We start from the raw sequence: 18,522 nt of genomic DNA, 5'->3' as shown, positions 1-18,522 counted from the left end.
ACAAAGTGAGTTCCAGGACAGCCAGGGCTACACAGAGAAACCCTGTCTTGAAAAACCAAAAAAAAAAAAAAAAAAAAAAAAAAAAAAAAAAAAAAAAAGCATGTACTGGGGCTCACAGAAGTTGTTTCGGAGTCGGAGGCTTAGTCTATTATCATGGCAGAGGGCAGCTGTGGTGCTGGAGAAGGAACTGAGTTATAATATTTTTCGAGACAGGGCTTCTCCGTATAGCCCTGGCTGTCCTGGAACTCACTCTGTAGACCAGGCTGGCCTCAAACTCAGAGATCTGCCTGCCTCTGCCTCCTAAATGCTGGGATTAAAGGCATGCGCCACCACTCCCTGGCCCACTGAATTACAATCTTGATCCACAAGGGGAGGAAGGGAGGGAGAGAGAGGGGAAGTGGGGGGAGGAGAGAGAGAGAGAGAGAGAGAAGAGGGAGGCAGACAGATGCTGGACCATAACAACATTTCCAGCCCACCCCCTGCCCCCAATCAAGTCTCTGTAGGATTAGGTGTGTTCTCTCTCCTTGAGGCTAGACCAGGTGGCCCTGTTGGGGACCCACATAGAGACTGAGCTACATATGTTCCGGGGTGGGGGTGGGGGTGCTTTGGTCCAGCCTGCATAGGCTCTTTTGTTGGCTCAGACTGAGAGCTCCCAAGGGTCCAGGTTAATTGATTCTGTTGTCCTATCCCCTTCAGGGCCTTTAACCCTCCCACCCCCAACTCCACCGTAAGAGTCTATGGGGCCATTCTTTTTTTTTTTTTTTTTTTTTTGATGGGGGGAGGGTTCGAGACAGGGTTTCTCTGTATAGCCCTGGCTGTCCTGGAACTCACTTTGTAGACCAGGCTGGCCTTGAACTCAGAGATCTGCCTGCCTCTGCCTCCCAAGTGCTGGGACTAAAGGTGTGCACCACCCCCCCTCCCGCATATATTCAGTTTTAACAAGCAAGCAAATGAATAATCTAGCATCTCTATGCGTGTTGGCAAAGCCTGGGAATTGGACCATGTGAGGGCAAATAAGGGTCTCGTGGGGGTGCAGATCCTGTAAGCCATTCACTCTGGATCTTGCTTACACCCGCCATCTTTCAACTTCTATCTGAGCATCTGCATACAGTAGGCACTGGAAGCTTTTCTTGTTCATTCACCATCGGGTCATAATTCTCTGGGTAAAGAAAGTTTAAAAAAGACAACTTTCTTTAAAAAGTATTTTATTAATGTGAGTGTTTTGCCTCATGTCTGTACTCCATGTACCAGCCTGGTACCTATGGAGGTCAGAAGAGGGCACTGGATCTCCTGGGACTGGACTTAAAAACCGCTGGGAGCCACCATGTGCTCTTCTGCAAGAACAACAGGTGCTTTAAACCTCTGAGCCATCTCACCAGCCCTTTAAAAAGCCTTTTTTAAAAACAGGATTTATTTTATTCTAGGGCATGCTTTTGCCCGTGTATATGCATGGGCACCATGCGTGCAGGCTTGGTTCTGGAGGAGGTGACAGACATCAGTGTATCTGATCCCTTCTAACTGGAGTTAAGGATGGTTGTGATGTGGGTGCTGGGAACCAAACCTGAGTCTTCTGTAAGAGCAGCAGATGCTCTTAACTGCTGAGACATCTCTGAGTGTGTACCTTTAAGAATACTGTCAATCTATTTCTTTCACCTGCTTTCCTGGTACATGACCTTCTCCAAGCTATGGTCCATAGCGCCCTCTGGTGGTTGCTACCTGACAACACGAGGAACAGTTTCTGCTCAGGGTTCTTCAGGGACCAAACCTTCAAGCACTGCTCATTTCACTGTGAACGAAGGCCTAAAGAGGGTAGGAGTTGCACAAGATCTCACTGTAGATGTTTTAATCATGGTTCTACAGATGCTAAACAGCCCAGAAACACTTTGGCAAACAGGTTATTTGTGGCTAATGCGTGAGCTCTGTTTGCCCTCTGGAACTCTTTCTGGTCTAGTCTAGAAGGCTGAATGCCGAGTTCACCCCTGTGTTCCTCCAGACCTGAGCCCCTTTCTGTCTCGTGGCCTTTGCAGGGGCTGCTCTCTGCCCTCTTCTTGGCTTGGTCTGTCAGCCCTGAGGAGCATTTCTTGACAGTTTCACGATGGTTTCACCCCAGTTTCTAAGACAGCCAGCTTAGCTCTCCTTCTCAGCCCTTTGTAACTGCAGTCACCCTTGTTCTGGCCTGCCTTCCCCTGTAGAAATGGCAGCACCTCGATTCCATTCAGTACCCTGCAGGACATCTGGACGCTGGGCAGGCACTCAGTCTTCTGAGGACATGGACAGAAAGGCAGGTGACAAGGGACATGCCAGACACTGCTTTAGAGAAAGTCTGGAGGTTTATTGAACAACCACAGTCACAACTGAACAGGATAAGTCATTCCTTACAAGGCTCTCTCTTCCAGGAGAGGTGGGTGGTCTTGGGATCCGCCCCTCCCCCGCCCCCAGAACCCTGTCTCAGTGCCCAGCTTCCCTGCCTGCAGCCCCTGGACTCCCTGTCAGAGCTGAGTGGACCGCGTTAAGATCTTGAAACCTGGGATGTAGCTACCACTCTCACCTAATGGTGGCAGCAGGGCCCTGGCTCAGCATCAAAACCTTGAACCAAAATATGAGTAGGATTTGCCGGAGAAAGCCTCAGCGGCAAGTGCTGATGAATTCAGGGTGGAATTGCACTCTTTGTTCCTTTCACACTGCCTGACTTTAGACAAACAGGCTGCCCTGAGCACTGGATGCAGACAGTCTCCTCTGTGAGAAGTAGGGACTGCTGAAGCGAGGGGTCCACGCAGGGAGGAGCGTGACAGGAAGGACTGAAGGGGAGTCATGATGCTGACTTTGGAGATCCACTAGGCCGCCCATCAGAGCAGCTCACTGCCGCAACGCAAGATCTATCATTGCTGGCTGCTTTTAAAGCCAGAAGCTCTAGTTGGCAGGGCAGGGTAAGACAGCCTGCCTGCCACACAATGGCCTCATGGCAAGGACACTGCATTCCAAAATGTTTCTGGAATCTCCGGGGCGGAGGGGAGGCCGCCTTTCTAACCACATCTTGTTTTTGTAGTCTTAGCCTCTGAATAAAGCTTTGGAGGAAGAGGCCAGCCGCCCGGCCTGCTGCGTGGGCTGTGGCACAGGCCCATCAGCAGAGTAGAAACCTGACTCTTCAGGACAAGGATTTCCACACCTGAAGCCCAAACAAGGTGGGGATTAAGTATCTGCAGCCAGCCACCAAGCCAACCTGGTTCTTCCTGTGACACACCTCCTCAAGTCTTAGGCTCTAAGGTCAGAGTTCAGCAGTCACAAATGCTGAGGTGCGCTCAGAGGAAGTGACTGCTGGAGAAGGGGACGGAACCAGATGAGGATGGAATGAATCGGGCGAGCAAGGGAGCGAGTGAGGCTAGGGATGGCTTGCGGCAGCATCTGCCTTAACCACCCTAACCACCTGCTCGGCATCCGCTGGAAACCCAGCTGCTCAGCTCGCCCCTGATAGTGAGGTTCAGGCAGAGCACTTCTGGGCTTGTCAGGTCTCTAGAGCTGTCCTGTCTCAGGGAGGGCCGCACAAATAGGCAGTTGTCCCTGCTGTGGGGGCCTCTGGGTCTCAGGTTCTGCTCTGCACTTTCTGCTTGAAGTCAGACGTAAAGACACTCATTGGGCTCATAGGACCCGAATAAGTGTCCCTTCTCCACGCTCCCCTGTCTGTCTGTCTGTCTGTCTAGCAAGGCACTAGTAAGTGGTTCAAGTTTAGGGAATCAGCTGCTCGGCTGCATTTTCTCTTTGTAAAAGGCACGGTTTTTATTGAAACAAGGCCGCATTGCTCTCTGAGGACTCAACTCCCCTTGGCTGCAACACGCATCCCTGCTGGATTCTGGACACCCACCCACTCCCCTTTTTGACTCCTTCCCAGCCGGCCACTTGTCAGACAGAGTGCTCATATGGAAAAGGGCACTAGAAATCCACAAGTGAGCTGTGACAGCACAGGGGCTACGTGGAGGTGGTTCTACAGCACCAACCCGACGAGCCTGGGGACCCGATGACCCCGATCCCAGCATCTCTAAGGCAGAGCTCTGGCCTCAGGACCATGTCTCAGTTACTTCACTGGCAAGTGACCAGCTCCTTGGAGGGTGAGTTCATGTTTGAGACATGGGGCTAAAGGTGATGTCCTCACACCTCACGAGGCTGTGGCTGTGACGGCATTGGGTTGGACCGAAGCTTCTGGTGCCCTACCGCCTCTGCTTGGGTCAGGGGTTGCCTGACACCTGGCTGCTTGCGTTATATGCCCACACGTGCCATGGCTCATCTATGCTTTCAACAGAACCACAGAACTTTCCAGAAACTCCAGGGTTCTGTGAGGTTGGAACCACAGCAGTCATTATCTGGGGGAAGCCACCCCCCAGGAGACTCTGGAGGTGATCCCTCACAGCACCGGTTCCTCTCCAAGGCAGGGAGCCGCCAAGGAAAAGCACGGAGAAAGGGCTTTGGAAGCATTGGCTGGGAGCTGTTCGGTCTGGAGGTCTACTTAGCCGGCTGAACTAGCCCTGACGACCTGGTGCCCAGGTAGCCCTGAAACTAGAACGGGCATCTGAAATACCCAGAGAGCCAGGGGAGACATCCTTTACATCTGGCTGCAGAGGAAGGGGCCCCTCGCCTGGTTGCTGGCCAGTGCTAGCTATGGAGCACTCGGAAGTCCCAATGGCCTCTCATTGCCCTGGACCAACACAGAAGCTGGGCAATTCTAGCAGTTCCCTCAAGAACAGGCAGACTTCCTTGCCAGCAGCTGGCACACAGGTTTAAGCTGTCCCAAGGCCGATACCACCTTCCTTTCTAGGGCACTGTCCTGTCTGCAAGGGCAACCTCATGGCTCAAGGCTGCCCAGGCGATTCCTAACACTTAGGGAACATGCTGACAGGCTGGTGAGCTCTGCTATGATGTGAGCAGGCTCCGCCTTCTTGGAGAGCCATTGGTATGGTCTGTTCTCCCCGTGGCCCCACCATGTCAGTCCTTCAAGAACCCAGCACCTTGGTGCCCACCGATGCCTCTTCTCCCACAGGAGGAAGGTTTATGAGCTCCACAGGAACCTGAGGGGTTTGTCAAGGTCTAAGGACTCAGTTCTTGTTGAAATTCTCTAAGACCGTCGAGTTGGTGTGTTCAAAGAGCCACTGCTGGGTGAGGGAGGAGGGATTGCAGGTGTTCATGAAGACCCTGTGGTCACTCTCGCTGCAGTCCATGCAGCTGCCGCTCACAGGGTGGTACAGCGTCTTGTCCTACAGAACAGGAAGGTTGTCAGTGGGGGAACACAGGAGCCATGACAGCAACAAGGAAGCAAGGCCCAGCGTCTCCTGTCACCTCATGATGAATGCTCCTTCTTTTTTTGTTTGTTTTCGAGACAGGGTTTCTCTGTGTAGCCCTGGCTGTCCTGGAACTCACTCTGGAGACCAGGCTGGCCTCGAACTCAGAAATCCGCCTGCCTCTGCCTCCCAAGTGCTGGGATTAAAGGCGTGCACCACCACTGCCCAGCTTGAATGCACTTCTAAGTGGGACCTTCAGCACGGCCTGCTTCTAACCAGAGTACTACTGCGTCCCTGCTGCACGGAATGCGTGAGAGCACGCTTCCTCCTTCCCCCTTCCTTCCTTTCTCTCTCTCCCTTTCTTTTTTCTTTCTCTCCTTTTGTTTCAGAGTCTTGCTATGCAACTAGGACTGACCTAGAGCTGTATGTAAACCAGGCTGGCCTCCATCTCACCGAGAGCTGCCTGCCTCTTCCTTCCTAGTGCTGGCATCTAAGATGGACACCACCATACCCCAGCATGGCTTCCTTTTTAAAATGCATGAGTCTGGGTTCCTGTCCTGTCTCTCAGGGCCAGGTCACTGGCAGAGCAGGATGAGTGGGCAGGATCTGCAGGGAGAAGCAGGAGGCACCGCAACCCTTCAGACCGACAGCCTAGCCTAGCGAGGAGGTGCTCGGGGGTCCCCCATGCCACACCACGCCCCCACACCTTGCGGTATTTCCACAGCTGGTTGCCCTTCATGCTGTGGCAGTCGTAGAGGGTGACTGGGCTGGTGTGGGAGACAGCGTCGAAGCAAAACTTCTTGGTGTGCTGAGGGTCTCCAGGCCGGATGTCCTCCCGCCAGGTGAAGGTAAAGACCTGCATACACAGGGACATTGCTAGACGGGTAGCAAGCACTGACATGGTCCCCGCCCTCTATACTAGTCATCATCATCATCACCACCACCACCACCATCATCATCATCATCACTTGAGATGGCACCGTACTGTTAGACTGGTTTCCATCAGTTGGACTTGCAGTGTGCGGTGTTCAAGACTCCCTGTGTCTGGTGAACACTACACATTCTTTAGCACACCAAAAGAGAGAGCCGCTCACATAGCACGGGCTGGCCTTGACCTCCCATCTCCTGCCTCAGTCTCCAGAGTGCTGGGGTTAATTACAGGTGTGTGTGCCGCCATGACTAGTTACGTGCGTGGTGTTGAGGATTTAAATCCAGGGTTTTGCACGTTAGGCAATCACCCTAGTAGGGCTTCATCCCCAGCCTTTTTTTCCCCAGTGTCTTTTTTTTGTTTGTTTGTTTAAATTTATTTGTATAGGCTGGGTGTGGTGCACGCCTTTATTTCTAGAATCCAGGAGGCCAAGGTAAGAGGATCTTTGTGAGTTCAAGGCCAACCTGGTCTACGTAGCAAGTTCCATGACAGCCAGGGCTACATAGTGAGACCTTGATTACAAAAAATATTTTTATTATTTATTTATTTTTTTAAAAAAGTATTCTTTTTCTCTCTCTCCTTCTCCCTCTCCCTCTGTGTGTGTGTGTGTGTGTGTGTGTGTGTGTGTGTGTGTGTTTCACCATGTGCCACAGCATGAATGTGTTGGTCAGGGGCAACTTTGGGGATCTGGTTCTCATCTGCTGCCCTGAGTTCTGGGGATTGAACTTTTTTTTTTTTTTTTTTTTTTAGCCCTGTAAGGCAGCAAGTACCTTTACTGGCTGGGTCATCTCACCGGCCAGCCCGAGGACTTTATAAGCAGAGTAAGACAGACACGGGGCAGGCAGCACATGCTGCCTGCGTTCTGAGGCGGTGCCTTCTATGAGTCATTATCCCGCAGAAAGATCCCTGATAGACCTGGCCAGAAGTCACACTCTTGTATCTGCAGAACCATGAGAACTTCAAGTATAAACTTTCATTCTTTATAAAGTACTCAGTACATGGCACTGAGTTTAATAACAGAAACCAGAGCAGATACATGCACGCACACTCGCGTATACACACATACACACACACACACACACACACACACACACACACACACACATGCACCCCTTATTAGTGAAATGAGCCAAAGTTGTCTATTGGTCCTAGGCATGAGGGCGGGAGTGTATCCGTCCAGGTGGTGTCACGTGCAGGAATCCCACCCCCCTTTCCCTGGTGCTCTGGGAGTTCTGAGACTCATCTCCTGGCTGACAACTGACCTGGGACCGAGAGCCCCTTTAAGTGGCCCTTACCTGCATACTGTTCCAAGCAGCCTCGCCTCGGCCCCGGATGCAGGTCTCGAGCCTCAGTGGGGAGCCCAGTGTGCCAAGCTTCGTGTCTGTGCACAGTCCTGTGCCCACATTGCGAATCTGAGGGAGGAAAGGGACCAGCCACTGAGACTCCTCGAGGTGTCCACTGGGCCCTGCCGGATGCTGGGGAGACTACGGCAGAAACCCCAGCCAGGCTGAACTTCGAACTGCCCGTGAGGAGCTTGCCCCAGGCTGCTGGGAGGTCCTCCGGGAGAAAGGAGAACCCTGTAGGGCAAGGTCCTTCTCTGGCCTCACACTGAGAGCACTCTATCCAACAGATCCAGGATCCATTTGACCCCAATTCCAAGGGCTTGAAGGGGACAGGTCTGTCCAGGGACAGTATCTGTCCAGGAAGCGATTCAAAAGGGATGCAAGATCTTTGCTGTCCACGTAGAATTATCCTTTCTGGTTAGAGAATGGCACAAGAAAGTGTGGGTTCTCCCCAACCCACTCCAAAGAACAAAAATGGCCCTGGCCCACACATCAGCCATGAAGGCTGGGGGTTGGGTTGGAGTTCTAGGCTGCACATTTGCTTAGGACGCACACATCACCCAGAGGCCAGGTAGCAACAGCAGGCTTCAAAGGTTCCGGTGAGAAGCTCGCAGGAGGGTGAGGTGGAGATGGGGGCCCTTCCTCAGTTGCCCTGAACCTGTTCTGTGTGCTCTTAGTCTGCATTTCCAATGGGGACCATAGGCTGTGTGCATGGCTCACCCAAGAGCACGGCTTAGAACGTGAAAGGTCCTGCGCTCCTGTCCCTGGCATCACAAGCCAAAGGACATTAGACACCAAACCAAATCCAGCAGTGTCTCATAGTCAAAAGGAAAAAATGGATGCTGACCCAGCGTAGCCACTCAGAACATTTAGTAGCACAACGGCACAAAATCAACGCCACCAGGACAGGGTCCAAGAGAGAAAGGGAAGAAAGGACTGTGACGTTTAGGCATTCCTGGGCACGTTCCTGCAGTGAGGGTCCAGCCCCTCCATTCACACTCACCTCCCCCCATGCCGCAGCCGGAGGTTCCACGGGTGGGTAGAACTTGGGCAGGTCCCAGGCAATTTTGGTCATAAACCACTTGAAGCTCTTACAGTTGAGGGAGACTCGGAGCTTTTTCTGGGCCACGACATCTCCAGCTGAGAGGTGGCGGTACTCCGGCCTGCGCTGGTAGATGTATTCTGCGTATTCATCCATCCATACCTCTGCCACTCGCTTCAGGTTCTGGAATGAGAGATGGGTGCAAGGGTCAAGCTTGCTGAGGAGCACAGGCTAGCCCAGAGCCATTTTGTCAGCCCCTGCACCTTATTTTTTGAGACAGGGTTTTTCACCGAGCCTGGAGCTAGGATAGCAACCAGCAAATCCCAGTTATCCCGTGTCTTTCCCTGGATCGGTGGTGGTTACAGGTGTCTGTGGTCTGGCTTCATATGTGGGTGCTGGGATCCAAACTCAGAACCCCATACCTGTACCCTGAATACTCTTAAGCCAGCTCTCCTGCTCTTCAAAGCCAATTTGAGTGGGACATTTAAAAAAATAAATTATTATTTGTTTTATGTATATGAATACACTATAGCTATCTTCAGACACACCAGAAGAGGCAATTGGATCCCATTACAGATGGTTGTGAGCCACCATGTGGTTGCTGGGAATTGAACTCAGGATCTCTGGAGGAGCAGTCAAGGCTCTTAACCCCTGAGCCATCTCTCCAGCCCGGTTTCTGTCATTTTTAACAACAGTTCCGATGGGATTCCATGACAAGAATAATTTGCACTCAGAAGGTCCAATCCCACCAGAAGGTGGGATCTCTAACAATCCTTAGAGGTTTGAGAGTTTTACTATGAGGCCTCAGGACAGCCAACTGTAAAACATCAACCAATGGCAACTGGATGTGGCCTTCCTTAGAGGGAGGTAGCCCTGGGCAAAGTGATGTGGAGACAGGAGGGTTGAGATCTTGTGCAGACTCCATTCAGAGCGAAGAGCACAAGTCTATGGGGTCCAGCAAAAGCCCCTGCTTGGAAACCTCTTCCTTCAAACCCAGGCCTCTTCCAATGGCCTGGACCCGCTTCCCCGCTTCCCCGCTCCCTCAGGACACCCAGGTAATTGGGTGGGCTCGACTTCTATCTCGAGGTTAAGCTGAGTTTCCCTCTGCAGTGTAACCAGTCGCACCTGTCTGTAAAGGTCTGCTTTAGGAGCAGACTGCATGGCGGGGCGGGGCGGGGCGAGGTGGCTGGACAAATGTTTTAGTGTTTTCTGGTGGGGATCTGCGTTCTGGAGACCAGATGGTCTCAAGGCACAGGGCTGTAAAACAGACAGGGCCCTATGTAAATGAGGGAGCAGGGCCGGGCGCCAATAAAACTTTATGATGTCAACCGCCATTTGATTTTCAAGTTGTCACAGATTCCCCTCCAATTGCTTAAAACTGTGAAAACTGTTCTTAGCTCATGAGCCAAGCAGAAAGTCACCTTCTCTGGAGCTTAGGGAGGCACGGTGACACCAGGGAGACCATGCATGGGAAAGAATCCTGTGGTAGATCCCCAGAGACAGCCAAGCTTCCTTGCTGCCACCGATACCACTGGAAAGAGAGTTCCTCTCACTGGGTGCCTCCACCGCAAATGCTGGGCCTGGTGGAAGTGGGAGGTCTCAGTGCCCTACACATCAGGAACAATCTAGAACACAGGGAAATCTCCGCTGGCCTGCATGTCAAGGCCTGGCCCCTCCGCCTGCTGCAGGGCTGCCTTTCAGTGACAGTGACAGGCTTGTGCAGTAAAAGACTGCACTGTTTATTCTAGAGGCAGATGTGCCACTCAAAGAGAGCATGCTGGCTCTCTCAGGGCCCTACTTGTCATTAGGAAGCAAGTGTTCTAGAAGCCTGTGAACTTTGTTGCCAAAACAGTAAGCCGACTTATTTCTGTCTTCCGAGACAGGGTCTCGATTGTGAAGCCTGAGTTGGTTTTGAACTCCCTGCTCCCTTTGTCTCTGATTCCAGAACGCTGGGGAGAGCAAACATGTTGCACGTGACCCGCAATTAAAGAAAGGGTGGCAGTGAGCTGTAGCCACGGTGGGTACAAGCACCTTGTGTACAGCCATACAGGCAATAGCTGGCCTTATAGGGAATAGGTGGGATGTACCACGGGGGCGGGGGGGGGGGGCTAGCTCACATCAAACACAGCATCTGACTGAGGACAGACAGATGGCCAAAGATGTTGAATACCTGAACGGGATTCAGCTGAGACACGGAGGCACCCTATCCAGCCCCAGCTGCTAACAGGGACGCAGCCACCAACCCCTGTGTGGGCGTCACGGCAACAGATGCAGGCGCTTGTCAGCCTTGAACTGGGCTGAGCTGGAGTTTGAGCTATTTGATGCATTTCATTTCCATCCAGGAAGCAGAGGCTAGAACCCTGGCAGAAGGGAGTTCACTGTGTCCCTGCTCTGCAGGGCGCCTGCTGAAAGGCAGGCTTGTGTGGTGGCTCTGCAGTCTTCTCTGGCTTGGGAAAGGATGCAGTTGGGGAGTGGGGCCCTGCTCGGGGGTCACTGTCCCCACGCTCCTGGTAGCCTCTAAGAGTAGCAGTCTCTAGCTTATGAAAAGACTGGTTGTTTTCCTGTTTGGAATTCCTCAGGGAGGGACAAAGGCATCTGGGAAGATGTCTTATCTGGAACCCAGCTCCCCTGTTAAGGGGCTGTCCACAGAGCAGCAGGCCTGGAGGCTGTCATTAGAGTCATTCACCACTAGAGGGCTCTGCTGCCCTGCCTTCTAGGCCATGTTCCGGCTCAGCAGTATTTGAAGTTGAGAAAAATGAATGAAAATGGCTCTCTGAGGGGGAACCGCTGGGAACTCAGGCCAGAGGGTCCCCCAAGGTTATTTTTGGGGTGTGTGGCTGCACTCTGGCCTCTCTAGTATCTCAAACATCACCGTGTCTTTTCAGAAGCGTCCCTTAGTTTTGAGGTTCCCTTTATTTAATTTATTTCCAATAAATTTTATTTCCCCAGTAAACGAACCCCATACTCCCTAATCTTGCTAATGATTATCCCTTGAAGTCAGCAGCCAACTTCAACCCCTGATATGGTTTTCAGGTCAATCACAGTTTTACATGTTTTGGGGGGAGGGTGAAGAAGATAACTATTTATTTACCACCCCCCTCCTGCCTCCCACCAAGGTTATCAACATAAAAGACCACCACTATGTCTGCTTGTCATGTTTCTTTAAATTACCCCGGTCAAGCTTTGTACCTCCACTAGCTCCACCACAAGTAACCCTCCTGTGAAATGACCAGTTCACTCCACCAACACATCAGTTTCCTGTCTTTTTTTGGTGCTGAAAGTATCAGAAAGGATTGAGTTTAATTTGTCGAAGCTCCAAACCCAGCCTCAGAGGACGCCGTCAGAGTCTCCATGTGGCCAGGCAGGGCTTCACCTAAGTTCCTTCTGGTTGGATTTCATTTGGAAATTGTCTACCAACCACTCAGCCTGGGGACCCAGGAGGCCTCCATGCTGCCAGAGGCTGTCCCCAATCCCCTGGAAAGCCACTAACTTACCCGGGCCAGGCTGACTCCGGCAGGGACCTTGTAGGGCACATACTTCCTGTAGATGTGGCCCACTCTGGAGCAGGGGATGTCCTCCATGCGGCCCCCACACATCCACACCTGTAGGGTGAGAAGAGAGGACAAAGGTGACCTAATGTCCCCATGCCCTCAGATGCCAGCATGCAGCCTGCATGGGCTTCACAGGTCCTGAACTCAGAATGGTGCAGAAAAATACTGCAAGGTGCAGAGAACGGCCAAGTGTGCACAGGGGCAGGCACAGACGCTGGGTCACGGACGTCGAAGGCCTGGCACCCAGTGGGCTGTGAGGGAAGGGAAGGCGGGGGGGGGGGGCTCTCGTCGGGGCATGACTAGACAGGATATCTTAATCCCATTCAACTTTACAAAGTTGGCTCTGCTCATGGGGCGTGGTGGGTGTGGTCCTGGGCAGATACTACAGTCCAGAATGGAGGCCACAGTGGCTTTGGGTGTGGAGGGTCCCAGCTGTTTCTGGGACGCCATCCACCGTGTTTTCACATTCTGTCTCCTGTGGATTGAGAGACTAGCACGGGATGACTCCAGTTCTGTACAGCACCCTTGCTGGGGCCCCACTGAGGGGCTGGGCTTCACATCCTAATCCATTCAGGGCTCTCAAAGGGTGAGAGGGTCTTTCTATCTCCTGCCAGGATAGATGTAGGATGTCCTTTGTGCCATTTCCCAGGGTGGGAGTTGTTTCAGAACGCAGGGGTGCTGTCTGGGCAGCGCAGTTCTATTCTGATGGTGGGGAAAGGAAAACCCCGGCTGGTCAATGGAACAGAACACTGGTCTCAAGATAATGGGCTCTGGATGCTAGATTAATGTCAAGGCCAAGCCAAGATCTGGACACTAGATTAATGTCAAGGCCAAGCCAAGAACTTTATTTTTAAAGCAGGAGATATTGATCAGCTGCCAGCCTCCCATCACCGCCACTCTCCCGTCGCCAGGGATTGATGGGTAAGCATGCTTTGCCAGGCAGGTATGCCTACTTGATGCCAGGCCACCCTCTGCCTTTCTGAGAGGTGGTGCCAAGCTGGTGGAGACAACTTGTGTATCCTGGTTTTGACCATCTTCTGTGACATGTGCACTAGCTAAAGCTGACCCAGCTCTGCTGTCCTTCCACTGTGCAATGGGCAAATGAAATCCAAAGCCTTCTTTTTCTTTTCTTTTTTTCTTTTTTTTTTTGCCAGGACCTCCAGCTCCTTTATCCCTGGCCACACCAGCCTGGCCACCAGCCTGATGCAACTAGGGTGACCTTGCTCTGCTGCAAGGTTTGAGGCAGCCAAGGTGTTCCCAGAGCTCAGGATGTCCTGAACTCACAGAGGACCTGGCTGGATGCTCTCCATGGATTCCTGCCCTGGATGGAGATGCGGAGGGCTGACTCAGAATGGGAATAAACCTGCTAAACCTTCCAGGCTGAACCTGCTGTTGACTACTGAGTCCATTGGACTACGCAAGATGCATCTTGCATAAGGTCATCAGCTTGAGAGCGGTCCCCATGGCTGACTTCCTCCTCTCGTCTCCCACCTCTTATCCTTGTCTCTCTCTCTACGGCTCTTCCCTCAGTCTGGAGAACTCCTTGTACCCTGAGCTCTGCTAGCTCCCTGCCTTCCTGCAGGCCCTGCCCTGACACCCCCAAGGGGCTTCTTGGCTCTCAGCAGGACTTGCACTTCCCTTCACTGCTTTCCTCTTAAACTAAACATAATTATGTGCACAGATGCATCTCGGCTGAGATCCTCCCGGGTGTCTGTGCCTGTCAGCACTTTCTCTGTGTGGAGGACAGTCCCACTCACTCCTCCTGGGCCCAGTGACCAGGCTAGCCACTTTTACTCCCTAGCCTTGAGGGCTGAGGTCTCAGGTCTTTCTCTTGGTTTTGAGAAAGGGTCTCATGCTCCTCTTAGCCAGGAGAGCAGTCATTGTCTGAAACAGAAGGGCCCAGCACATCCTTCTCTGGATGCAGCCTGCCTTAATTCTGCCTTGGATGAAGTAAAGCAGACAGCCTCACTATCATGATCTCCATCACCAATGTCTTCTGACACACATCTCTCAACCTCAGGAGTAGGGTCCCAAAACTGGGGTTGTCCCTTTTTGGGACAGAAAGCCAGAGACTCAGGTTGGCATTCTGAGTTGCTGCACTGGACACTGGCAGTCATGGTAGGGCCAAGCCCCAACCAGGGTGACCTTGCTCTGCCCTTAGTTAGTTACACTGCACCTTCAGGCCTTGCTCCCTTTACAGCCGATGAAGCTCCACACAGGGAAACTGAGGCCCGCTGCAGATAAGTTCCTCCCTAGCACACCACCCTGCTGGCTCCAGGAGGGCCAGGACTGCAGCTAGCCCTGGGACAGACGGGCAGCCGTCAGGTCACAAACCCTCGAGGAGCTTCCCACAGGTTCCCATAGGCTGCTGGTGAGCTGTAGGAGCCAGCCCTGCAGAGTGACCGACAGCAGACTGAGTGACTGGACCTGGCTTGGGGGGTTGGGTTCTGACCTGGGGAACTGTCAGTCCTTCAGGCCTGGCCTTTACATACACTATGTTGGTTTTGGTCTGGGTTACTGGTATAAGAGTACTGGGAATGATGGGGTCAGAGGAGAAGCAGGGGGTGGGGGTGGGGCACAGAGAGAAGAGAAGCAGGATGGGGTGGGGTGTGTTGGGGTGCTGGTGGGCTGAGCTACAGAGCCCAGTTTTAACCTGCCTTTAGAACTGAGAGGCCAAGCTCCCAAGCAGGAGACTCTGACACAAAGACCTCCACAGGAGGAAGAGGAGATCGGTGACTTCCAGACAGTTTCAGACTGCAACTTTCCTGACTTATTTTGAGGCAAAGTCTCATGCAGCCCAGGCTAACCTTGAACTCCTGATTCTTCTGCCATCTGGTGCTTAGGATCATAGGCACGCACCGCCCAGTTAGTTTATGCTGGGGCTCAAACTCAGAGCTCACACGCAACTGCTCTACCAAGTGAGCTACATCTCAGGTCCCTTACTTGTTCTTTTCATCCATCCGTCCGTCCATCCATCCATCCCTCCCTCCCTCCCATACAGGAATTGCGTAGTGCAGATCAGCCTTAGACTCACCAGCTCCTTCCTGCCTCGGCCTGCGTGCTGGGATAACAAGTGTACGCCATCATACCCAAGCAACGCATCAATGGTGGCGCAGGTGTAATAAACATATTAACTGTGTGGCAGTGACTCACGGTTGCTGGGCAAGCCCTCTACTGCCGAGCTACATCTTTAGCCCTGGAGTGAGTTTTACTCTTCTCCTGTCAGGAGAAACAGGCATGGCCTGGCATCAGAGCAGGGTTATTAATCTGGGGGGCCCGGTGGCAACGACGGATCCGTCATAATTTCTGGAGGTGCACTTGCGTCTCTCAGGCCATTGTCATTTCTGTCACCATGAAGAATGAATGGGGTCTCGGCAAAGAGAGAGAGGCTCTTGGGAGAGGCTGAGCCCTGGCTGAGACAGAGCCTGTGCTCAAAGAGACAGCATAGCAGCTGGACAGGCCTGCCTGGGGCCTGGAACATAGGCAGGACAGGCAGGCTGTCACTGTCCAGGGCAGAGAGAGAGAGAGAGAGAGAGAGAGAGAGAGAGAATGTCTCCCTCCCCGAGGCCAGGCCCCCTCATTATTCCAGCTCATTATCCCCAGAGAGTGCCCAGCATAATTGGATCAGATGGAATTCGAGCCAGCTTCCTTCCTCATTCTCCAGTGTGGCTTCATTAGCAAGTCTTTTGTAAATAAACTGAACCGGAGGACTAAAACAAAAACAACACCCCCATCATTTATTCTGCCGCGACTGTCTGATGAGGGACATTAGATGCGTTTTTTGAAATGTATGGAATAACATGAAATCCCCGTGGGCTCAGAGATCCCTTGGTGAATGACGCCCTGTCTGCTGGTCTCCTCCTCCGCAGCTCTGGAGAACAAGTTACTGCGGGGCGGGGAAGCAGCTCTGGCGACCACACAGTTGGCCCGGGCCACCCATGTCCAGCTACAAATTTCATGCAGCGCCGTCCTTGCCAGGCAATCCTTCAGGTGCTGGGGATGTAGCCATGAGTGAGCCACAGACAGATCCTAGATCTACTGCAGTGGAGTACCTAGCAACACTTCGCTATGCAGATGGGCCTGCTGCTGGGGACAAACCTGGAACAATGCGTCATGAGGTGTCTGGTGGATGGATTGGCGGCTTCACTACACTGATGGAATGCAGCCTTTGCCAAGCTAGATTACAAGGGCCGGGGAGACTGAGCCAACAGACAAGACCTCTGTGCTATGGCTCACAAAACCTGCATCCATGGCAGACACTGTCGCTTCTCAGTCTATACATAGAGCAGCCTCAGGATGCACAGCCACTCAACAGGCTATAGAATGTCGATTTTGGAGCTGGCAAGCTTGGGGTCAGGCCCTGTCCCTGTCACTGCAGACCGTGCAGTTTGAAGTGAGTGTAACATGAGCATGACCCTCACAGGTCTGACTCGTGTGAAGGGCTGCTGTGGCATCCTGGTTACCCTATGAGGGTTGGAGCTGTGCAGTTACAGAGCATCTGTCTGTCCCAGTGGACTGGTGCCGAATCTTTTGTTAAGTACTCTGGGCATTATCCCTTGATACCAACACTAGTTGTGTTTGGGAGGCTGTCCTCTCAAAGGGGAGAGCATCAAAGACTTGGCGGTTCATAGAGACACAGACTGCCCTCTCTATCACACCGGAGAAGTGTTTGCACAGAATTCTAGAGAGCTTGTTTGTAGTCCCAAGGTCTGAACTACACGGCTGGTCCTGTAGACAATGCCGACATCTTGATAACTTGATAACGATAATGTTTTTTAGGACTCTTAATTCTCAACAACTTTGAGAGCCACATAACCACTAACCTCATTTTATGGAAGCTGAAAATTAAGGCTCTGAGAAGAAACATCCTGGTCCAAGCTGCTGCTGGCAGTGGCAACGCTAGGACCTGACATGGGCCACCTGATCCTGACATGGGTCCTGAGATCTTTCCTCCTGGTGTTTGACATCAGACAGCCGCGTTGAAGGTTGATGCTCAACCCAGTCATGGTGCTGGTTGTCCCTCATGGGTTGGGAACTTGTCAGCCAGCAACAGCTCATGTCGAATGCTGGTTCTATTACTGTGTGTATGTGTGTGCACGCGCACATATGTGCATACAGGTGCCATGGCATATATAGAAGATGACTTGTGGGTAATGGTTCTTCACTTTCACTATGTGGGCTCTGGGGGTGGAACTTAGGTCATCAGCCTTGGCCATGGGTGTCCTGACCCCTAAGCCATCTCACCTGCCCTTGACACTGGTCCTCATGGACCTCAAGAGTATAGGACAAGCTATTCTTTCCCTCACAGGGGCTGAGCCTTCTTCTCCTGGGGCCCAAACAGAACCCCATGAATACATAATGCACACTCATGTTACTAGTGGTAAACTAGTTGTTTAAGTAGTAACTCCACCACAGTTGCTGTCAAGGCAGTGACTCCAGACCCATTCAGAGGTGACAGTAAATATTGATTCATGTCATCTTTAACAATGTCTGTTGGCCACCAATCAATGGCTGGGGCCCAGGCTCTGTGCTAAGCACCTTCTAGTCAACTGAGTCAACCTTCCTGGATTCTGGGCTGTGGATGTGTGTAGAGGGTGGGGGTCCGAGATGGGGGTGGGGCAGGGGGGTACGAGTCTCCATTCAGCTGAGGAGACAAAGCTTGGACAAGTGATCAGAGCTGCTCAGAGTCAAAGCTGCTGACTGACAGGACCTGACAGAACCTGGACTCAGATCTTTCCAACCCCTCCACGGGAGCTTCCACCTTGGGGTCCGTGCCAGCTCCTGCTGTGACACGCACAAGAAGGAGGACTTGAAAAGGGAAGCAAGCAGTTAAGGCTGGGCATCTGTGAGGTCACATGGCCTGAGCCCCAGATTTGGCTGTCTTCACCTTCGGCATGCTGGTGGGAGGCTCTGGCACAGCCTTGCCATGCTGAGAGGAAGCGAACACAGGTTATATCTATGGCCGAGACCGGGCAGCTTGAAGGTCCCTTCTACCCTCTCACTGCCCTTACCACAGAGAGTGGCTAGCTAGCTCCCAACTTCTCGACTTCAGAAGCAGACAGGCCTCGGCAGCTGCACATGGGAGAAGAGGCTCACCTTGAAGGAGATCTCATACTGCTCTCCTCCCCAGATCTCCAAGCCAGGGTCATAGCCACCCAACTCCCAGAACCATTTCCGGTCCACAGCGAACAACCCTCCAGCCATCACGGGAGACCTGTGGGAGAAAGGGCATGGTGTGAGGACGTGTAGTCAGAAGCCCTGCTTCCCAGTTGAAGATGTCCCTAGAAACTGAGCTTATCTGTTGGGGACTCCAAGGCCTCATGGGCAGGGACCTGGCCTTCTTGCCTGCCACTTCCTCTCATAAGCCACTGCATTTTAACCTAATGGATCG

The 18,522-nt window shown here is 52.6% G+C and overlaps 1 protein-coding gene across 6 annotated transcripts in view; it reads right to left on the bottom strand.

Annotated features, from left to right (window-relative positions):
- Positions 1 to 2,298: 2,298 nt before the first annotated feature.
- Galnt10 (polypeptide N-acetylgalactosaminyltransferase 10) overlaps positions 2,299 to 18,522 on the bottom strand; it is a 142,073-nt gene continuing 125,849 nt past the window's right edge. For 5 of the 6 annotated variants that reach the window (XM_030245621.1, XM_030245620.1, XM_006532391.3 and 2 more), the window contains 6 exons: positions 18,228 to 18,345; positions 12,075 to 12,182; positions 8,542 to 8,763; positions 7,491 to 7,607; positions 5,974 to 6,123; positions 2,299 to 5,243 (listed from right to left, as the gene is read on the bottom strand). In XM_030245621.1, the coding sequence (XP_030101481.1) occupies positions 5,085 to 5,243; positions 5,974 to 6,123; positions 7,491 to 7,607; positions 8,542 to 8,763; positions 12,075 to 12,182; positions 18,228 to 18,345 (874 nt within the window). In that variant the 3' untranslated portion in view covers positions 2,299 to 5,084. The remainder of the gene's footprint in view (positions 5,244 to 5,973; positions 6,124 to 7,490; positions 7,608 to 8,541; positions 8,764 to 12,074; positions 12,183 to 18,227; positions 18,346 to 18,522) is intronic. The other variant, NM_134189.2, reaches the window with a different exon arrangement.

The sequence above is a fragment of the Mus musculus genome, chromosome 11, assembly GCF_000001635.26.
Source record: "Mus musculus strain C57BL/6J chromosome 11, GRCm38.p6 C57BL/6J".
Classification (NCBI taxonomy): domain Eukaryota; kingdom Metazoa; phylum Chordata; class Mammalia; order Rodentia; family Muridae; genus Mus; species Mus musculus.
Note: the sequence above shows the minus strand (reverse complement) of the source record. Positions and strands in the feature narration are given on the sequence as shown.